The 16,686-nt window shown below is 54.2% G+C and overlaps 1 protein-coding gene across 1 annotated transcript in view; it reads left to right on the plus strand.

Annotated features, from left to right (window-relative positions):
- The first annotated feature begins 2,235 nt into the window (after positions 1–2,235).
- LOC125525815 (pathogenesis-related protein 1-like) overlaps positions 2,236–16,686 on the plus strand; it is a 47,417-nt gene continuing 32,966 nt past the window's right edge. Inside the window, exon 1 of the mRNA XM_048690817.1 lies at positions 2,236–2,510. Coding sequence (XP_048546774.1) covers positions 2,324–2,510 — 187 coding nt within the window. The 5' untranslated portion in view covers positions 2,236–2,323. The remainder of the gene's footprint in view (positions 2,511–16,686) is intronic.

Consider the following 16,686-nt stretch of genomic DNA (forward strand, 5'->3'; position numbering starts at 1 on the left):
TATCATTTGTAATGCATTGCAGAATAAAGAGTTCAATGTTTGTGTACCACCTTCTTTATTTTGTGCATCAGGTGTATAGGGTCGAATTACAATTTTTTTATCGAAGTACATTGCAAGCGAATTAGATTCCAATTACTTTTTTATTTGTTATTGCCTATCTTTCTATGTATGTAAAATTTTACATGCAACCAATACAAATTTTCAAATGCCCCGTGGCAATGCACGGGCAGTCTACTAGTAGTCTTAAGTACCAAAACAAAATCTAATGGCTAGGCCGGTCGACTGACACTTCACTAAAACTCAATCGACTGAGTTTTACCACAGCCTACATTAACAATGTTTCCACTAGGGTGTTACGGATCCTGCGCCAAAAAGCTCAAACTTATTCCTGTAACTGGAGAACAGTTTTACGAACCTAGGTTATTTAGGTAGGCCTGGACGGAAAACATCATTACCGACCAAGCCCTTGCGCGCGAAAAACATTGTTGCCAACCCTGACTTTCTATACCCTCCGAGAGCTCCTTGAATATTAGTAGTTTGAAGAACTTGATTTTATTTTCGCAATACTTGTGAGTGCTAAATTATATTTTCATGCACAGGTAGTCTTCGACAACAAGCAAATTGTACCGTTGTCCGTGTAAAAATTATGCATTGACGAGAATGTGAATATATGTTTTAGTAACTCAGTTTATTTAAGTATTAGTCATGTTTTATAATTTTAGTAGGTTAAGAATAGGATGATTGATTCCCCGCAAAAAGGAAGAAAGAATAAGATGATTGTACTGCTTCGAATCCACAATGAAAAAAGCCACAGCCATCAGCTCACGTTTCGGTTCGGGGTCAGTGCAGAGGAGGGGTCGGTGTGAAGCCTATGTTAGGTAAGCAATTCAAACTAATCAAAGAAAAATATGTGCTGCTATGTGGTAAGCAATTCAAACCAATCAAGGAAAAATATGTGCTGCTGCTCTCAAGATCCTTCCTCCCAACGGAAACTTTAATAGTGGGGGTGGTGGTGCTCGTGGCTACCAATGAGTCTACGCGGCCTGCGCGCTTCCACACCTCACATTGCAGTCTGGACCCAAAGAGACGAGTGACGATTTTTCACTCCGTGCTTTTCCACAGTGAAACATCGTTTAGGGCTTTACGCCCATTTCCACAGTGAAACATCTCAACTTCTCAAGGGTTGTTTGCGTGCACCGGAACAATTCTTACTTCGGGTCGAAGCATTGGCCGTCCTTCCGTTTTCCCTGTCAAGCACAACCGCCAACCGACAATATGTCCACTTTCTGGTTCTTTATAATCAATCGTGTGCCGGAGAGATATATGTATTACAACAAAGGTATCCCACATGAAAAGGTATCCCTTGCTTTTGAAAATGCATTTTGTATCTACTCAAAATACAATTAGAAAGCACATGACATATGTACTACACACCCTTGTTTCATACTCCCTCCCTTGTAGAAAGCACAGTACTATTTCGTAATTCGGAAGCACAGTACTATTGTTTTTCATGCTATCCACGGTAGAAAGGGTCTTTGACAAGATCTAGAATGGCCTCCATATTTCATACTTAGTCCAGAATGTTTCTTTTTGCACAATGAAACTAGTATGAAAGTAAGTACGATTAAGCAAATGTCCATATTGTCAATTATACGTTTAGTAGTAGGGGTGTGTGTACATGGCTCATAACTGTTTATGTGATGACTCGTTTACTAGAATTAATCACAAAATTGCCTATAACTTTCCAACATAACGTGTGTTTTGCTAGTACTCCTACATGCGGCCAGCAAAATATTAACGTGTGTTTTGCTAGTACATGTGGCGAGCAACATATGGTTACAAACTGCATGCAATCCAACATCTCATATAGCTGATTTACGTGCAACATATTAGTACATGATACATGCACGTACACGCTCAAATGCATTCACTAATTAGTAATGCAGCTGGCTAATCACCAACTCGCAGATTAGCACTAGAACAATTTCCCCACGCGGACCGTGGTGCCAATTGGATAGAGAACACATTCTTCCTCTTTACCTAACAAAGATTGATAAAAGCCCCAGCTTTCAGGCCCAGTGATGATAAAGGCACAGCCGACCGACGGTGCCATCCATTTTGGAAAAACTCAACGCCTGACTTTGACGCCTTTTCACCAGTCCCCACTCACCAGACCCATCCGGCCAAGCTTCACCAAACCCCGGCTCCGAGCCCTATTTATAGCCCTCACTTCTGCTCTCCATGAAACCAAGCAACCCTGCGCCATTACAAGACTCACAGATTACATCATTTGCACCGGCTGTACTAGCTTGATCATCACAATATGTCCTCCACCAACAGCTGGACCCACGAGATCGAGTCGGCGGTCACCGCACCGCGCCTCTTCCGCGCTGGCGTCATGGACTGGCACACCCTGGCTCCCAAGCTCGCGCCGCAAATTGTTGCCAGTGCCCACCCCGTTGAGGGAGAAGGCGGTATCGGCAGCGTCAGGCAGTTCAACTTCACCTCAGGTATGCATCACAGACAACTGCAGTCTGGTATACACATGGTAAAAGCATAACACAGAGTTGATCTTGCAGCCATGCCCTTCAACCTCATGAAGGAGAGGCTCGTTTGCCCCGGCGCCGAACCCGCTGATCGAACGCACGCAGCCGCCCGAGCACTTCGTCGAACGCCATCGTCGTCACGTCGTGGAACTGCTCGATGCCGGCGACGACGGGGAAAAGGCAATCCGGCACCGTATCCAGCAACTTCTTGACAAGTGTTGCGTCGCCCAGCGTCTCCCCGAGGTTGGCATACCTCGCCGCCATCGCCGCGAGCCTCCCGCCGTACACGTCGAGCTCCTCGCCGTCCGCCATCTTCATCCGGTCGAATTCGCCGCGCAGCGTCCCCAGCCTCGCCGCGCGGACCCGATCGGCGCCGACGAACCTCACCATCAGGGAGTCCCATACCTCCCTGGCAGTGAGCTCCGTCAACACCTGCAGCAGCACATCCTCCGGCAACGCCCCGAGAAGCAACGCGCGCGCCATCTTGTCCTTCCGCGCGTTCACCGCCACGTCGCCCGGCGCCACCGCCTCCCATACGGTGTGGACGTCGAGGATCGCCTGCGCCTTGATGGCCCAGACCGTATAGTTGTCCGCGGTCAGCATCAGCATCGCCATCGTCGCCGATCCGCCCGTGCCGCCGCCGTGTGGGACGAGCACCATGGTCGCCGGTGATCACCCGAACCGAAGCTCTGTATACCAATGTGTTGTTGCCGCGGCCTCCTCCCTCCCTGCCTGCAGCTCTACCCCTCTCTCTCTCTCGTGCTCAGGAAGAAGAGGAAGGATAGGAGGAAGAAGAAGGACACAAAGACACAGGTATTTTGGTGGCCTGGCCACACGAACAGCCGCAGCCTTTTCTTTGTATTTCTCAACACCGGCACGCCACACCAAACCAGCAGCAGTACAGGGAGTATATAACCCAGGCTCGCTCACGCCCACGACGCGGTGTGATCCGCTTGCCCCGGCCCGCTCACACCACGCGCTCTGACGCGCCCAACGCGGCCGGGATAAACCAGACCTTAACTAACACTCCCACACCCATCGCCAACAGCCCTCGACCCTAGCCACTAGCTAGCTACTGTCACGCTACTGCACACATGCGCACCCACGCACGCACACGGGCCATACACTGCACATACACACACGCCACGCTACTGCGTCCCGCACGTCCCGCCCATTCCGCGCGTCACCGACGCGCCCGACGAGCACGATGAGTCCGATGGCACCAGTGTGTCCCACCCGTCCCGCGCGCATCCATCGCGCCCGACGAGTCCGACCACACACGCCGTGGCTTATTTCAACACACACCTCCTAAGCCACGGCCTAGAGGAGTCCGTCGTCATCGACGTTGGCGCCGGCCAAGAGAGTCTGCTCAGTCGCCGGTTCTTTCCGCAGCTGTGGGCACTCACGCCGGAAGTGCCCGTGCTCCCCGCACTTGTAGCAGCGCCTGCGCCTGTTGCCGCCGCTCCCCGACGCCACGCTGCACCCGTCGTTGTCGTCCCGAGCACCGCCGTGTCGACGCTCCCGTGCTGTCCACTGCGCCGCCGTCATGAGCAGCTGCTCACCCCTGCGCTCGCCGCCATCTTGTCCACGACGCCGAACCCGCTCATCAAACGCACGCAGCCGCCTGAGCGCTTCGTCGAACGCCATCGTCGCCACGTCGTGGAACTGCTCGATGCCGGCGACGACGGGGAAGAGGCGATCCGGCACCGTATCCAGCAACTTCTTGACAAGTGATGCGTCGCCCAGCGTCTCCCCGAGGTTGGCATACCTCGCCGCCATCGCCGCGAGCCTCCCGCCGTACACGTCGAGCTCCTCGCCGTCCGCCATCTTCATCCGGTCGAATTCGCCGCGCCGCGTCCCCAGCCTCGCCGCGCGGACCCGATCGGCGCCGACGAACCTCACCATCAGGGAGTCCCATACCTCCCTGGCAGTGAGCTCCGTCAACACCTGCAGCAGCACATCCTCCGGCAACGCCCCGAGAAGCAACGCGCGCGCCATCTTGTCCTTCCGCGCGTTCACCGCCACGTCGCCCGGCGCCACCGCCTCCCATACGGTGTGGACGTCGAGGATCGCCTGCGCCTTGATGGCCCAGACCGTATAGTTGTCCGCGGTCAGCATCAGCATCGCCATCGTCGCCGATCCGCCCGTGCCGCCGCCGTGTGGGACGAGCACCATGGTCGCCGGTGATCACCCGAACCGAAGCTCTGTATACCAATTGTTGTTGCCGCGGCCTTCTCCCTCCCTCCCTGCAGCTCTGCCTCTCTCTCTCGTGCTCAGGAAGAAGAGGAAGGATAGGAGGAAGAAGAAGGACACAAAGACACAGGTATTTTGGTGGCCTGGCCGCACGAACAGCCGCAGCCTTTTCTTTGTATTTCTCAACACCGGCACGCCACACCAAACCAGCAGCAGTACAGGGAGTATATAACCCAGGCTCGCTCACGCCCACGACGCGGTGTGATCCGCTTGCCCCGGCCCGCTCACACCACGCGCTCTGACGCGCCCAACGCGGCCGGGATAAACCAGATCTTAACTAACACTCCCACACCCATCGCCAACAGCCCTCGACCCGAGCCACTAGCTAGCTACTGTCACGCTACTGCACACATGCGCACCCACGCACGCACACGGGCCATACACTGCACATACACACACGCCATGCTACTGCGTCCCGCACGTCCCGCCCATCCCGCGCGTCACCGACGCGCCCGACACGCCTGACGAGTCCGATGGCACCAGTGTGTCCCACCCGTCCTGCGCGCATCCGTCGCGCCCGACGAGTCCGACCACACACGCCGTGGCTTATTCCAACAGAGGGTCTGTTCACCTGGGAGTTTCAGGCGATGTGGATTGATAGTTGTAGCGGATCAGAGCAGGTGGCAACTGGAGATGTGCGGTCAGGCGACGGTGGTTCTTGACCTATGGTGCTGAACAACAATGTTGCATGTGCCAACGACGTCCGGAGGTCCCCCAAGACAGGGTCCTAGATGGCGGCGGACTGACTTTTGGCTCGACATCGGCGTGAAACAACATTGGACTCTTGGTTTAGACTGGGTTTATGGAGTCTTTGTGTGTTGGTCGGGGCAGCGAGGAGACACGGCGACGTTGCTACAATTCAAGAATAATGTCTCCCTGTCATATCCCTGCACTTAGTGTCGGTGGAGGGCATGTGGAGGTGAGCCTTCGATAAATCTTTGTGGAACTGAGCGGCTTTGGTCTCCAGTGGGTTTCATCTATATATATATTCGGTCGGTGTTATTGGTCTTTGGAGTTTCTATAGGCTCTTTTCAGCGTTTTCATCCCCGACACGGCTATTTGTCATGCGGATCATGGTCGGCAGTGTTTTTTGATCTGCATCGATGACTTCTCGACCACTACTTCTAAGAGCTCCTTGGTTTTAAAAAGTTTGCTCCACCGAGTTGGAGACGCAAAGGCGGCATTGAGCTTTGCTCATGGTCGCCGCCGGTGGATGTAGGAGAAAGAAGATTTCAGCACCCCTAAGGATTTGGATGTGATTTTTTTATAAAGGTGTGTTTGTAAGGACTTGTGATAGTTAATATATGACTTTAGTCTTTTCAGAAAAAAAAAGTGTCAAGCTGTTAGCGCTCGGCCAAGCCTCAAGTTTCTCTTCAGAAATTGGGGCCTAGAGATTTAATGTTCTCATATCCCATTTTTTCAAATTGGGACGTGCAACTTAGTGTAGTGTTGGGTTTTCCGCGAACATAAAGGGATGAAGTAGTATAGTAGCAAATATTTATTTTCTCAGTTAAGAACCAAGGTTTATCGAACCAATAGGAGCACCACACAAACAAGATAGACGGCACCTGCACACACACAAAGCAAAATGCTTGCACCCAACGAAGGTAAGAGGATTGTCAATCCTCTTGTTCTCGCCAATTGTAAGGATTAAATCTGATAGTGGTAACATAATAAAAATATTGGATAGCAGGACACTCAATGCAACTGGCCCTATACTTATGGCCTTCAAAACTCATCTCATAGAATAAATGTACTGGAGGTGGGTGTAGCATGTCGTGGGCATAACGGCCATGGCCGTCCTCATCTCATAGAATAAATGTATTGGAGGTGGGTGTAGCACGTCGTGGGCATAACGGCCATGGCCGTCATTGTTGGTGAAGCCAAAGTAAATCCACCCTTCTGTTAAGGACATATCAAAGCTTTTTGCCATGAGCCAAAAAGTAATTCGGTCCTCGTCGCTCGCAAATTAAGCCTGAAGCATTTAGCTTTCCCGAGCAGGACAAAAACCCTAAGCGATCCACACCTAAGAACGAAGCAATATCCCTCCCGCCGGCAAGGCCGGGGTCGACCGTGCCTCCATGGCCCTAAAGGCCACATGGGACGAGGAAACCGACGGTGGCGCCAACAGGAGGTAGGAAAAGCTAATCACATGTGCGCCCGAGTCATGAGATGAAGCGGTAGATTCTTAGGCCTACTCAGTGAGCCTTTTATTTACTAGTTTTTAAATGAATTTAGGGATTAGTCACCTTTTTATTGACGCTCAATTAGATCTTTGGTTGCGAACGACAAACTCTTATCCGTCTTCAAAGTTAATGGACATAAAGACAAGCACCAAACAGTGTGCCGACATCTCAAATGCAACCCATCTAAGGGCATCTCCAGCAGCAAACATCAAACAAACTCCTCCATTTGTCCGTTGTCGGGGGTTGGGTGCGACATATGCCAAAAGATGGCTTATCATGGTGGGAGCAAGTAGAACGTCGCCGGTTCTGGAAACGGGATAAGGCGAAGGCATGCACGCCGGCGAATCTTACCCAGCTTCGGGGCTCTCCGTGAAGATAATACCCCTACTGCTGCTCCGCGGGGTCTCCGCATGATCACTATGGCAAAGTGTGTACACGGTTGCTCCTTGAGCTGTTTCCTGGAGGTAGGAGAAGGCAAGGCTAGCTCTCTCCTTCCTATATGATCTGGTCTAGTGCTAATGGATTCCAACCCTTTGCATGGGTGCCCCGGGGGGTTTATATAGGCTTACCCCCCAGGGGTACAATGGTAATCCGGCTGGACGTGGGCCCAGCCGTCATTCTCTCTGGCCGCCGTCTTATCCGCCGACTCCTGGGGCCCGTCGACTGTTGGGCCCCGCGGACTGGCTCGGTACGAAGCCGACAGGCCGCGTCCGCTGCGGACTGGTCTTGCCGGCTGTAGATTACTGTAGCCGTGCCTCTAATGACGCGGGCTCGGTCATGGGGTCGTGGCGACAACTCCGACGTCTGGCGGGCGATCACTGTGTCCACTCTCTGTCGCGTCTGGTTAATGGCGTGTGGGGCCCGTGGGAAGGGTCGGCCAACTCCTGGGGCCGACTTCCAACTGGGCCGATTGGTGGCGCTCTCGCCGTCTTCCGTACGCCCGCCGACTGGTGGGACCCGTCTTCCCTTGGGTCGTACCGGTAGGCCGTCGTGGGCACAGGACTCCGCCCACTGGGGCTGACGTCGGGGCCGGCATGGCAACAGTGTCGCGCCGGGCGGAGATCTCCACGGGTACGGCGTACTGTGGCCACGCCTGCCCTTGGAAAAGGGTGGGAGTGGACCTTACTGTGGCCACTCCCCGTCCCGTCCCTCTTCATGAGGGCATGGGGTTGTTGGCGTCGCGGGCCGACTCCCCATGGCCGGCTTCTCTGGAAGTCGCCAGTCAGGAGTCGGCTCATCCTGAAGTCGTCCTCGGGACTCGGCCGCGAGTGGGCAGTAGGCTGCCTCGCAGCCGACTCTCAGAAGGCGGCTCTTCGTCCTGGGGTCTTGAGGGGTGCAGCCTGCCCCAATGTCTTGAAAGGTTCTGGGCCTGGGTTAGCCTACCCGTGGCCCATTACTCCGACAGTAGTCCCCGAAGCTGGTGAGGCACCGAGGGCGATATGTCGAGGAGCCTCAATAGTTTCTTCTTTCCGGCGGTTGGATCTGGGCCTCGCTAGCCGTCTTCTGTCAAGCCGACTAGTTGGAGCCGGACTTGCTTAAGGCCGACTTGCCCCTAAAAAAGTTTGAACGTTGCGGCGGAGTCCAGGCGGCGTGCCTGATAAGCCTCCGGGTTGCCGCCCGTTGTGGACCCGTCGCGAGGCGCCACGTGGCTGAGCTAGTCTGCCCACCCACACGCGTGACGGGATAGGCCTACAGGCGGGGCCCGCCACTACCGCGCCTCGGCATGTGAACGGATCCGTTGTGGCCGTGCGGACGGTTGGGGTTCCCGCGCGGTTATTGCACGCAGTAACTTCGTGTGGTAAATCGTGGGGGTCGTGGGGTCCTGGGCGCAGTTAATCCCACGACTGCCCCCTCGGCTTCTCAGCCCACGAGCCTACAAGTAGGCGGGGGGAGGGGGGCAGCGAAGCACGCGCGCCCATCTTCCCTACTCCCTTTCGCTCCTTCTTGGTTCTTCTTCCTCTCGCCACTGCTTCTCCGAACCACGCCGCGCCCGCAGCGATGAGCTCTTCCTCCGCCGCCACGCCTCCTGCTGTGCACTCCGGAGTGTGGGACGGCTCCGAGGTCGACGACGACGACGTTGAGATCCTTCGCAAGACACGACGGCTGCCCGGCAGGGGCTTAGTGCGGGTCCGCCTCGCGCCGGAGGGGGAAATATCACCGGCGCCGGAGGAGGGCGAGCGGGTCATATTCCGCTCGCACCTTATGCGCGGCCTGGGGCTGCCGGCGAGCGGCTTCTTCCGCTCCTTCTTGTAGTTCCACGGGCTCCAGCCGCACCACCTTACTCCGAACACGGTGGTGCTGCTGGCTGCCTTCGCCACCCTGTGCGAAGGCTTCCTCGCCGTTCTCCCCACCATTGAGCTCTGGGGTGAGTTCTTCCAGTCCAAGCTTGGCACACACGTCGCCGGCGTGCCGGCTCAGTGCGGTGCGTTTATCGCGATGTGCAGATCAGTGACTGACAATCCGTTTCCCACAATCGCGCTGACTAAGTCGGTGAAGATGTGGCAGCGGTCCTACTTTTATGTGAAGAACGTCACCCCAGAAGGCGACTGGGTCAACCTGCCGGCTTACGAAGCCGGCGCGCCGGCTGGAAGGCTCCCCAGCTGGTCACACCGAGCCAGGACGTTGTCTCCTGCTGGTGCCGCCGCCGTCGCGCGACTCCGAGTGCTGACGCAGTCGGAGGGCTTGACCGGGGCCGACTTGCTGGCCGCCTTCGTGGCGCGCCGAGTCCTCCCACTCCAAGGCCGACCTCACCTGATCTGCCAGATGAGCGGTCATCAGGACCCGAGTCGGATGTGCTCCAAGGACATGCCTCACGCGGAGGTGGCGGACATGGTGAACTACATCGCTAACTGCGGTCTCTCGGTGGATTGGCGGTTCGGCAAGGAGCCGTACTCACGCGCCAACCCCCCGCCTATTGTAAGTCGTCTTCCTTCTTCTTCTGTTTCTTTTGTTGCCGAGTCCGACTTGTCCAGTCTGACCGTTTTTGTTTTGAATCAGAACCCTCTCATCCCTCCTTCGGCCGGCACCATGGGGCCGGCTCGTCAGTTTGTCCCCGATCGGGCGGAGAGCGACATCGACAATCCTGACTTGGGGGCAGTGGCCATGGAGGCCAACGCCGAGGGAGGAGGAGGAGAAGCAGGCGGCTCCAGGCCTATGACCACTTTCGCCGACTGGCCTGACGACGATGCCGAGGGAGAAGTCGCCCTGCGTCATCAACCAAAGGTTGGCCAGCCAAGCGCGAGTTCCTCTGCCGCCTTGGACGCTCAAGGCGGCGCGAAGAAGCGCCGGGCTGGGCCGAGTACACTTGGTGGCCGGTCGAAGAGATTTAAGGGAGTGGCCTCCGCGACCAAGCGGGAAGAGGCGGCCGCGAAGGCCAACCGCTTCCGCAAGGAAGTGAAGAAGCCGCCGCTGTTCTCTGCGTAAGCGCCTCCGTCCATCATCTTTATTTTCTCTTTGTTGATATTGTCTGAGTCTTTCATATGCTTCCCTCCCTTCAGGGCTCCCCTCACTCTTGAGAGGGTTGCCGCCGCCTCTGTTATGGGGTCGGCAGGGACTTCTGCCTCCACTCGACGGATTGACCCCGCCGCCGACCCCCGGGAGGTCGGCGACGGAGCGGAACGCGCAGGAGAAGCGCGAGGAGGAAGAGGCCGCCCGCCTGAAGAAAGCGGAGGACGGTAACTCGAGACATAGGCGAAGCTTGTTTGCTCCCTAGTCATCGAAACACACATCAATTCCATCACAACTAGACGTAGGCTGTTACCTTCATCGAAGGGGCCGAACTAGTATAAACTCCCTTGCGTCCTTGTGTCCGCTTTAACCCCTTCAAGCTAACCAGTCGCGATGGCTCCACGACTAAGTCCTTTCTCTAGGACATCTGCCGTGACAAAACCACGACAGTTGGCGCCCACCGTGGGGCTATCGCACGATGGTTTCCGGTTCTTGGAGGGCCGCTTTGAAGGACTCGAGGGCTACGCTGTAGGCCGGATGACTAAGGGTCGTCGCGGCAAACTCTACATCGACGACGCAGGCTGGGGCCCCGAGGCCGGTTCAATTGAGTACGGGTACCGGGTCCCCTTTGGTAGCATTCACGTTTTCATTGGCAAGATCGGTGAATCGGGCCCTGAGCCGGACATCTGCACCGACCTCGTCGAGACGGCTCAGCGTGCGCGATCCGCCCGGGTTAAACAGGCCATGAAGCGTGCCTTCATGGGAATGATCCATGGAGGGAGTTATGAGGACGGATCAGAGCTTCGCGGGGCGACTGCCGTTCGTTCAGGTGACGAATCTTCGACCGGAGAAACCGAATCTCTTTATCAGCTACAAGATGGCCAGATTGAGAGCTGTTCCGATGGCGACAGTATTCCGGACCCCTCTGATCTGCCTAACCGGGTTGGAATATTCATGACTGGAACACAAGCAGCGCTTCACTCTTTGACAGCCGCGGCAGCGATCTCCGGTTCAGCAGCGGCAATGGCTGCCGGGGCAGGAGGCCCTGTGCGCCCGCCGGCTCAGGTTCTATCAGAACTATTTGATGCGTTGGCTGTGCTTATGGCAAAAGTTAATCCGCCAGATCAGGACGCTCACAACACGGAGATTGCAAAGGTAAAGGAACAAATCACCCAGGCCAAGACGGATCTGGCGGCTGAGGACACCAGGATGGTCGCAGAGCGGGCCGCTTTAGACGCACAGACCTACAGGCTTATGTTGTACCAGAGCGCGTCGCATGAAGTCATGAGGAGGAAGCACCGGTCCCGCTTACCTCTGGTTTTCGAGGCCAGAGACCTTTTTAACACTCCAGGACCAAGAGCCAGCAATCTGCTGGAGGGGAACCGGGCAGAAGCCCCTGGGACCGGTGCACCGGTTCAGCCCCGTCAGATGGACCCACCTCGTCAAAACGCCGTTATACCTCAGGATGCTTTAACACCTCCGGGTCACTACTCCAATCCAATGGACAATCTTGTTGCCGCTACTGCACGGCTGGAGGCCATTCCAGTTGAAGGTGACTCGCCGCAGGCAGTAGAGACGCGATGGGTCAAGGAACTTCTGAGGACAGCTTTGGCCCAACAGGAGGCGTACTCGTACAGCCGCGACCGGATCCACTCGACCCCCCGTCCAAGCCGGAGTTATAGCAGACATATGGATGAACCGGTATTGTCAAGTAATGAACGACGTGGGGCACCCCGTGGCAACAACCCGACGGGTGGTGCTGATGACGCTCAGGAAGTGGTGAACCGGGCCCGAGCGTGCAAGGAGGTCGAGTTAGCCACACAGCATCAGGCTCGGCAGCTCACGCCGGCTCGTCCAACCATTTCGATCGAACCTGGTGTTACTTCTAGTTCTTTGGGGGTGCCTTGCCTCGTCCCCGCTTTACGCAACGTGTGCCTGCCCAAGGATTTCAAAGGCCCACGCAAGGTACCAAATTACACGGCGGATCGACCTCCAGAGACATGGGTAGAGAGCTATGTGATGGCCATGGAGATGCTTGATGTGGATGACACGGCGTGTGCGAAATACTTCACCATGATGCTTGAAGGAATGGCCCGTACTTGGTTAAAAAGCTTGCCAGCTAATTCTATCAGTTCATGGGCCCAATTACGAGCCCGGTTTATCAACAATTTCAAGGATACCTGTAAACAGCCTATGTCGATAGTGGACTTAGCTGCATGCGTCCAGGAGGAAGGAGAATCAATGACTCATTGGGTGCGCTGGGTTTCACAAGTGTTGCACTCCTCAGACCGCATCAACGCTGACACCGCAGTATTAACCCTAGAAGGCAACTGCCGGTTTGGGCCCCTGAAGTTGAAATTGGGACGGATGAAGCGTCATTGCACCGACATGGGGACCCTCATGGCTGCTTTGGTAAAATATGCCGATTCTGATAGTACCAAGGATCCTGAATCTGATGATGACAAGACAGGGAAGGGGAAGAAGAACAACAACGCCAAGGGTCAGCAGCATCACTGGGTAGGCAATGGCGGAGGAGGCAAGCGTAAAGCGGATGGTAACATGGATTTTGTGGCTAATACCAACGCACAGGACAATGGTCAGCGGCGCAAGGGTAGGCCGAAAAATCATAGTGGAGCACCCAACCCTAACCCAAACTGCCTGAACTATCTGCTAAGTCAGCCCTGTCCAAGACATGGGACGAAGGAGGAGCCAGAAAACCACCTTTGGAAGGATTGCTTTATTATGCAGGAGTTCAAGAATTCTAATAATTTCCGGTATGATCACGGATCTGGCGGTGGCTCAGGGTCCGGGCCGGGTTACGGTGGAGGAAGTTCTGGTTCAGGATTTAATGGTAATCCGGGCGGACATAATGGTCAAAATGGTCAGAACAACCAGGGTGGTTACAACCAACAGCAGCAACAGTCAGGTTACCAGAGCAACCCAAAACAGTTGAGTAGTGGGCAGTACCATGTCTTTACAACCAGCTTGGACAAGCGAGACCGGAAGGTTCAGAGACATGCAGTCAACTCTGTTGAACCGGCCACACCCCATTATCTACGTTGGTCTGAACAACCAATCATATGGAGCAGAGAGGATCACCCACCCCAGGTCGATAATCCAGGTCAGTTGGCTCTGGTGGTGGCGCCTCAGGTGGGAGGTTATAAGTTCACCAAGGTGCTCATGGATGGAGGGAGCAGCATTAACATCCTGTACTATGAAACCTTCCGTCGTATGGGACTAACAGATAAGAATCTCAAACCATCCAATACAGTATTCCACGGTGTAATGCCTGGAAGATCAGCATATCCCGTTGGTAAGATAGCTCTTGAAGTGGCCTTTGGGGATGATCATGATTCCAGGTCGGAGACATTGACGTTTGAAGTGGTGAAAATCCAAAGTCCATATCATGCCCTGTTTGGGCGACCGGCATATGCCAAGTTTATGGCTCGGCCCTGTTATGTGTATTTGCAGCTCAAGATGCCGGGTCACAAGGGGACAATAACGGTTCACGGAAGCCGCAAAATCGCTTTGGAATGCGAGGAAGGAGATGCGGCTTATGCAGAGTCGGTTTGTGCCACCGAGGAGTTGAAGTACTATAAAGACAATGTTGATCCGGCGGACATGACTCCGTTGAAGAAGCCAACTATGGAGCATGATCCGGCCCTGAAGTTCAAATCGGCAGCAGAAACTAAGCTTGTTGACTTCGTACCTGGCGATTCGTCCAAGCAGTTCAGCATCAGTGCCAACTTGGATCCAAAATAGGAAAGTGCGCTCATCGAGTTCATCCGTGAGAATCGGGACATTTTTGCATGGAAGCCCTCTGACATGCCAGGTGTACCGAGGAAACTCGCTGAGCACACCCTTAACGTGGATCCTAAATATAAACCGGTGAAACAGTTCCTCCACCGGTTTAACGAAGAAAGACACAAGGCGATTGGAGAAGAGGTAGCCAGGCTCTTAGCAGCTGGTTTTATTGTTGAAGTATTTCACCCTGAGTGGCTTGCCAATCCGGTGCTAGTCCTTAAGAAAAACGGCACCTGGCGCATGTGTGTGGATTACACAAATCTTAATAAGGCTTGTCCAGCAGATCCTTTTGCCCTCCCCCGTATTGATCAAATCATTGATGCTACGGCGGGCTGTGAGCGTTTAAGTTTTTTGGATGCATATTCTGGCTATCATCAGATCAAAATGTCAGTTAAGGACCAGGAGAAGACAGCATTCATAACTCCCTTTGGAGCCTTCTGCTATGTGTCTATGCCCTTTGGGCTCAAAAGTGCCCAGGCAACTTATCAACGGTGTGTACAGAATTGTCTTCACAAGCAGATTGGCCGTAATGTACATGCTTATGTGGATGATATCGTGGTTAAATCCAGGGAGAAGGAGACTCTGGTTGACGATTTGAAGGAAACCTTTGATAACCTAAGGACGTACAAGATGATGCTTAATCCGCACAAGTGTGTCTTTGGTGTACCGGCGGGCAAGTTATTGGGTTTTCTGGTGTCCAATAGGGGAATTGAGGCTAATCCGGAGAAGATCACAGCCATCACCTCCCTGGCTAAACCGAAGTGTATCAATGATGTTCAACGCCTGGCAGGTCGGATTGCCGCGTTAAGCCGGTTTATCAGCCGCCTTGGTGAGAAGGCGATCCCTTTGTATCAGATGTTGAAGAAGACGGATCAGTTCGTCTGGAGTTCTGCTGCTGATGAAGCATTTGAGGACTTAAAGCGGCAATTGGCCAATCTGCCTGTGCTCGCCGCTCCCATTGACAAGGAGCCGTTACTGCTATATGTTGCTGCTAATGCTCGTGCGGTCAGCGTGGCTATTGTGGTGGAGCGAAAGGAGGCAGGTAAGGAGCATCCGGCTCAACGTCCGGTCTATTATATCAGCGAGGTACTCATTGAGTCCAAGAAAAGGTATCCGCATTGGCAGAAGCTGGTGTACGGAGTTTTTGTGGCAAGCCGGAAGCTTAAGCAATATTTCCTAGGGCACCCGATTATGGTGGTCAGTTCTGCTCCTTTGGGAGATATCATCCAGAACCGGGAAGCAACTGGCCGGATTGCAAAGTGGGCTATAGACCTGGGGCCGTACGGTTTGAAGTATGTGCCTCGGACAGTGGTTAAGTCTCAAGCACTTGTTGATTTCATCAATGATTGGATGGAAATGCAAGCACCTGAAGAAAAGCCGGATCATACGTATTGGACCATCCATTTTGATGGATCCAGGCAGTTGGAAGGCTCGGGGGCTGGAGTCGTACTAACTTCCCCACGAGGTGATAAGTTTTGTTATGTTCTCCGTTTAATGTTCCCTTGTACTAACAATGCAGCTGAGTATGAGGCCTTACTCCATGGTCTCCGGATGGCTAAGGAGATGAATCTAAGTCGAGTTAAGTGCTTCGGTGACTCGGACCTTGTGGCTCAGCAAGTGTCTGGCACTTGGGACTCCAAGGACCCACTAATGGCAGCATATCGTCATGAGGTGGATATTGTTGTAGGTTATTTCAAAGGCTATCAGGTGGACCATGTGGACCGGCAGAAAAATGAAGCAGCGGATGCTTTAAGCCGGCTGGGCTCTCAGCGCAAACCGGTCCCGCCCAATGTTTTCCTGGATGTGCTGCACAACCCGTCGGTGAAGATCCCTGGTGAAGAGGATTTGGCTATTCCTGATCCGGAGGCTCAATTGGTGGCAGTTCTTCATGTTATTCCGGATTGGACACTTCCTTACCTGGCGTACAAGAACCGGGGTGAGTTGCCAGAAGATGAGATTCTGGCCCGGCAGATAATCCGGCGATCCATATCCATGGCTGTCATCAACGGTGAGTTGCATCATTGCAGCATATCAGGAGCTTTTCAACGTTGCGTGTCTCCTGAAGAAGGCCGTGAAATTTTGCGTGAGATCCACGAAGGAGATTGTGGTCACCATGCTAGTTCAAAGTCTCTGGTGGCTAAAGCGTTTCGCCATGGTTTCTATTGGTTAACTCCTCATGCTGATGCGAAGGATCTGGTCAGACGATGTGATGGTTGCCAAAGGTTTTCAAGACGTGCTCATGTACCGGCTCAAGAATTGAAGATGATTCCAATTACTTGGCCGTTTGCAACTTGGAGGCTGGATATGGTTGGGACTTTCAAAAGGTCCAAAGATAAGAAGACCCACCTCCTGGTGGCGGTGGACAAGTTTACAAAGTGGGTGGAGGCAGAACCTGTTAGCAAGTGTGATGCGGCCACGACGGTTCAGTTCATCAAAAAGGTGATTTTCCG

The sequence above is a fragment of the Triticum urartu genome, chromosome 7 (assembly GCF_003073215.2).
Source record: "Triticum urartu cultivar G1812 chromosome 7, Tu2.1, whole genome shotgun sequence".
Lineage (NCBI taxonomy): Eukaryota > Viridiplantae > Streptophyta > Magnoliopsida > Poales > Poaceae > Triticum > Triticum urartu.